The sequence below is a fragment of the Cupressus sempervirens genome, chromosome 8, assembly GCF_028749045.1.
Source record: "Cupressus sempervirens isolate cs-2001-9-10 chromosome 8, ASM2874904v1, whole genome shotgun sequence".
Lineage (NCBI taxonomy): Eukaryota > Viridiplantae > Streptophyta > Pinopsida > Cupressales > Cupressaceae > Cupressus > Cupressus sempervirens.
The window spans coordinates 781,647,700-781,653,772 of NC_143125.1; the positions used below are offsets into that span (position 1 = coordinate 781,647,700).

Consider the following 6,073-nt stretch of genomic DNA (forward strand, 5'->3'; position numbering starts at 1 on the left):
TAGTAGCATGGGGACATGTCCTAATGTTTCAAATCATGCTCCAGATCATGAATCATGTTGCATGAGCCAAAAATGTTAATGTAAGAATTACTTACAAATTTAACTTAAAAACTACTAATGCTTATAGTCATAGGATGTAGGCATTCACATATCTAATTAATAATTGCTATTAAAAACAAAAAAAAATGATTTGTTTTCAAATATATAGATTTGAGAAATAATTTAATTGGTAATTAATTTAGCATTACTTAAGTTCAATAAAGCCCATTGATTATTTTTATATTTGCAAAATTTAAAAAATAATTTAATTGATAAACTATTTTGACACTAGTTGAGTTCACTCTACTCCCAACTCGGATTAACTTTAACTTCACCAGCTCCATTGTTATTGCCACATCAGCAATACGAGTCAGCCCATGTCACAATTAGGCTCCTTGTAACGCACTCCGTTTCCACGTCACCCCCTCTAGTGACAACAACATTTAGCCACGTGGGTCGCGTTAGGACATCTGCGTGCACTCCCGTACTGCCACCTGTATACACATTTTTCAAGGCGTCACCACCGAAGGACTTTACCCGGTGTCTGCTCCGAGTTTACCGGGCGACTGGCCCCGCAGGTCACCCAACTGGGGCGGCTAGGAATACTTCACGATACTTCATACACCGCCTCAAGCTCAGATATGAGGGAGAAAAATCTATCCCCGTATGTCTATGCAAAAAATACGCCGTATATTCGTATTTTGATACGCACGACATACGTACAGCTTGTCAGTTCTAAATATCCCATCGGGGGACCATATGTACGGAAGAAGTAGCGTCGCGTGGTCCAGGAATCGGACGGTTGCAGTTCTCCGCGTGGGGTAGAGATGATTTTGACCGTCGGATCGAGATGTAAATTGAGGCTGGTTATTGGACGTCTCCAAACGCGTGGGAGCGTGGATTATATAAAGCGGCGGTGAAATTTTCTATACCGCGGCGAAAGCGACGTGTGGCGCTGCGGTTTGCTGGTCAGAACGGAAAGAGGAAAAATCTTCGGAAATTTTTATACACGCGGTTGTGATAACGGGTGAAATGTTTTTTCCCAGTCGGTCCGCATAGGGAGGGTTTAGGCTAGGGTTAAGGTATATACACACTGAAAAGTATTCGAGGTATATATACACACAATAGAGGGGGGATATATACACAGAATATGCATCGGCATGGGCCGAGGTCGGCGATTGAGAACTTGCAGAGCGTTCACATGGATTTGGGACCTGGGAGACAATTTTGCATTGTAATAGCTTTCTGTCGAGGCTCAGATCTCAGGGACCGCTCCACTTCTCCGTAAGTTGTGGAGTTTCTTTGGTATAAATCTAGGATGCTTTCTTGCTCTGAAGATTTGAGGCTTTCTATGAACGTGTAGATTGTGTGTACGTGTTCGGTGAGGCCTGTAGAGATGTAGAAATTTTGTGTCTTTGTTTTGGTAATTTGTGTAAATGTGTAAATTTTTTTGTCTGTGTTTTACTGATTTTGCATTCTCTCTCTCTCCCTCTCTCTCTCTCTCTCTATATATATATATATATTTGTTTTGTGTATTTGTATTTGTGCTTTGCATCGAAGCAAGGTAGCAGACGGGGCTTCAGTTGGTGTTGCCGCTTGACGAGGTGAATTTCTTTGATTTTCGTGGTGAAAAACTGCCTCGGATCGCGGGCGACGTTAATCTTTGAGATAATTTTTGACTAAATTTAAGGTTTCTAGACGTTTTGTTCTACTTTATTGTTGTTTAGTCTTTTTTCATCCGTTTGAGGTGCATTTGATTTTTCTACTTCTTGGATTTATAAGCTATGGATTTGCGAAGGATGTGTAGAGGAACTTTGTTGAATTGCAGCGGTTTATTTTCTATAGTTGGGAAAATTAGGCGAAATTAATGGAACTGAGCGTTTTAGGCTAGAAATTCGGTCCATTGACTATGCAACTATTATAAATTTATCAGTTTAGAAGTGTTCTTTTCGAAGCATTTGCTGGAATTGGGCTTTGTCTGGCTAAGTAGCGGTGAGCTCTACGATTGTTGGAATTCCGGCTTCAATTTTCTTTTTCTTATGTGTTTTTCTTTTACGCAGGGCTTGCGTTCATTTTCTTCAGGAATTGCATAAATTTTCTTTTTTGTTTAAGGATTGACATTGTTTTTCATGTTCTTCAGCATTTGGATTAAATTTCCTTGATCGCATTTGAAAAGGTTTATAAAATACAGTTGGAGTTGCTCTTTAATGTGCGAGTAAAATTAATACAAATTGATAATTGCAATTAGGTTTAAAAAATCTTCATACAGAGTGATAAATGCTGTTGAAATTGGGCTGCTATTGTATTTGTTTTGCGTTATAGATTGATATGCATCCTTGGATTTGGGCGGCTAGTTATTTGCTTTCTCTTAATAGATTGATATTTGGATTTGCGCTGATAGTTTTCTATCGTCGTTTTTTTTTGCAGTGAGAGGCAGGTGCCAAAATTTTGATTTGAAATAATTTCATCAGAACGCTGAAGAGATACCCCACTGTCTTGTTTCTTTTGCCAGACGTTTGAAAATATAAGTTTAGGCTCTTTTAAGGAAAAATAATCTTGCAGGATACTGCTGAATTTGTATCTAGGGAGTAGGCATCATCAAATCTAGATAGAAGAAAGAGATTGGCAGGAAGTTGTAGTTAGATTTTGCTGAAAAGTAGAGAACACACTAATTGCATCTATAGGGAATATCTGTTTTGATTGAGGGGAGGGTTTGAAGTAAAGCTCTAAAAAATGGGCCTGGAGGTGGCAAACTGTTTGGATCGACGTCCTCTGCAGCTATCTATTCCATCTGCTAGTAGTTCGCAATTGGATCATAAGAAAAGGGTTTCGGCTTCTTTGAAGGGAGGTGGCCCTTTTGGTGCGAATCCGTTTGCGAGAAATCGGTGCTCCTTCCTGTCCGCTGGAAGGCGAGGACCAAGATTCAATAGAACGCGCTCCTTGGAGGACTCTAAGAGGCCGGAAAACGGGCTGAGGAGGGCTTCCAGTGCAAGGTTAGGAGATACCAACAATGACGACATTAATTCTGGTGATGAGTACTTGCAAAGGCTACAAGAATTGCCCTTAGAATGCCATTTGGATGATGAAATTGAGGAAGAAGGTGGGGCTGCCATATTGCACCCTGCCACAGATCATAGTGAGGAAGGGCTTGTAGAATTCCGCAGCAGAAGCTTTGGAGGAGAAAGCAGTAGTTTTGGAAATGAAACCAATCATAGATTTGGGGGCAATTCTAATTCTAGATTTGCGCATTCCAGGCCTTTTCCTTCTGTTAAGCTTGACACCAATTTTAGCTGGCCCGAGCCAGATTGGAATGCAGAGAGCCTGAAAGTGAATAGAATTTCTCCTGTAAGTCTGGAGAAGAAGGCTGACGGAGTCGGATTGCCTCTGTCCTTGCGGATTTTGAAGCGGAAGCAGAACAAAGAGAGGGGTATGGATTCAAATCAAGTTGGAGTGGGTTTTAGAGACAGTTTGAAAGAAGTAGGGGAAAGTGCTTGCTGTTCGGTTAGGAAGGCCTTTTCTTCAATGGTTTTCATGATCCGGGAGCTTCAGAGTTATACTCTCCAGATGAGACAATTCCTCTGTTACGGTGATTTGCAGGAGCTTTTGAGTAGTGTGCAGAGAGAAATGCACGCTTCCTTCGTGTGGCTCTTTCAACAGGTTTTTGCGTGTACCCCTAGTCTTATGGTTTCAGTGATGATTCTGCTTGCAAATTTTACAGTTTATTCAATGGGAAACAATGTAGCTTTAGCTGCTGTTCCACCCTCTGTTGGATCCCCAGTTGCGATGGTATCGATTATGGAGGACATAGTCGGTGGCACAAAGGAAGCTCTTCCAAATAACCTTGGTGGTGAGCATCCATCTATTAATCAGATGCTCTCATCATCCTCTCGCCTTGGAGATCTATCAGCTGAATCACAGAGGCTAATCGATATGGGAGACGGGGCTGGTGGTAGTGGTGGAAAAAATTCAGCAATTGCAGGGGGGATGGATGGTGGGGATGCACATTTTGATGGTTCATCTCAAAATAGAGCAATGTTTCCAGAAGACAATTCAGTGAACCGCGGTGTATCTTCAATTGGCAATCCATCATCACATGGTAGCGGAGTTGAGGACTCTGTTCCTGTGGCAGACCATGTTGCCAAGGAGGTAAAACAATGGGAGGCATTCTTGAAAGAAGCTTCTGAGGAGCTAGAATCTGGGACCGAGGAAGAAGCTATTGATCATGAAACCATGCAGAGATTTGTCGCCCCAATTACTGTGCAGCTTGAGCCTGATAATTATGCATGTTATGATCGTACAAATCTGCACTACCAGAATTCAATCAGGGCTGATCCTGAAAATCCTCTTCTGCTTTCAAACTATGCTCAATTTCTGCATCTTGTGACTCAGGATTATGACAGGTAGTTATCTTTTCTTACAAATCTCTCCTACATTAGTAGTACATACAAAATTATAAAGAGAGGAAATTGGATGTGCAAAATTTTGATCATTCATACTGGGGAAATCAGTTAGTGTTTATTCTTCAACACTTAGGAGATAAAAATGAAATGAGAATGAAAAGCTCTGCTTGATGTCTATGGGACAATAATCTGAGACATTGTTTATAGAACATCTTATTTTTCTTTTTGACTCTCTTTAATCCTGATGATGGATCATGTAGTGTGATCCAAAATGTGGATGATAAGAAAAACATACACAATTGAACTCAGAAAAAAGATAAAACATCTTATTTTGTTTAATTTGCAATTATAGTATCACTATTTTTTCTCTTTTTGGTTGTGTAGTGCATTCACAAGTATCTAATTGCTGGTTTTCATAACAGAGCCGAAGAGTATTTTCAGAAAGCTGTGAAAGTTGATGCTTCTGATGCCGAAGTCATCAGCCGGTATGCAAACTTTCTGTGGCTGGCTCGGGGTGACCTTTCTGCTGCAGAAGAAGCCTTTTTAGATGCTATTGCAGCAGATCCTGGGAATCCTATTCATGCTGGTAGCTATGCACATTTCCTCTGGAATACTGGGGGTGAAGACACATGTTACCCTATCTAGCTTGAGGACATTCTAACCATACTTCAGTCTGCTATATCATGTTGTAGAAGTGGGTGTTGCATCAAATTTTAGATATCCTTTGGATTAGTCTATACTGGGTATTGGAAATTACTGTGAAATCTCTCATGAATTCAGTATTGGTACATGCTGAAATATTTTTTTGCAACTGAGGCAGAGCAGACAGATTCATATGTCCCTCAAAACAAAATGGGATGTCTAAGAGGCTGTAACAAAGTAATGCGGAAGTCTGATTGCATGATTTGCAAGAATGGTCAAAGAGTTTGATCTACAGACTAAAGATAATTGGTTGTCAGGGGGATCAGTTTGAACCAAGTAACATGATACATGACTCTCTGCTATTTGTAATGAGTGTAATTACATGTTGATATAAATGGATTCATTCTTACCTACATATCTAAAATTGGAATGTGCTGGATACTAAAGAAGTATTAAGATCAACACACATTTCTATCGTTCTTGGAACATTTCAAGCGTAGCACACGTAGCTCTGCTCTACTGTAAATATACTAAGTTTTATGATCTAGTTTCTTAAATAAATGGGCCTTTGTGACTGTAAGTCTCGATGCTGGTATATAAAGCATTGAGGGGTTACTGAATAGGGAAACATTCCAGGAATATGCTTGGAGAGTGGTGAAATAATAAATATATGTTTTTGTCATTTTTGGTGAATACTCGAGTCAATTTTGAGCCGAGGAGGTTTGGGTTTTAATGCCAACCCCCGCATATGTCAATGCTGATGTTCAAGGCCTGATTGTTCAGAACTTCTTCAGCCGGGGGTACTGAAAATGGAGATTCTAAGAATTTTATTTTACCATTTTAAAACAGAGAACACACTTTGCGTTGTAGTAGATTGTGTAAGTTGCAATGTCAATGCTGGACCCATCAACGTTAATGCCAATTCTTGATAATAAGCTATACTCAATTTGCACAAGCCTATTCAAAACACTATCCTAACGAAACGCACATAT

The 6,073-nt window shown here is 40.1% G+C and overlaps 1 protein-coding gene across 2 annotated transcripts; it reads left to right on the plus strand.

Annotated features, from left to right (window-relative positions):
* The first annotated feature begins 1,180 nt into the window (after positions 1-1,180).
* Positions 1,181-5,774, plus strand: LOC149544739 (uncharacterized). Of its 2 annotated transcripts, none has more exons than XM_089795322.1 (3): positions 1,181-1,323; positions 2,467-4,439; positions 4,862-5,774. In XM_089795322.1, exons 2-3 carry the CDS (start codon positions 2,773-2,775, stop codon positions 5,082-5,084), a joined length of 1,890 nt encoding a protein of 629 aa, XP_089651448.1. In that variant the 5' UTR covers positions 1,181-1,323; positions 2,467-2,772; the 3' UTR covers positions 5,085-5,774. The 2 variants fall into 2 exon arrangements, with proteins under 2 accessions (XP_089651448.1, XP_089651449.1); XM_089795323.1 differs by lacking the exon at positions 1,181-1,323 and adding an exon at positions 1,430-1,643.
* Positions 5,775-6,073: the final 299 nt, after the last annotated feature.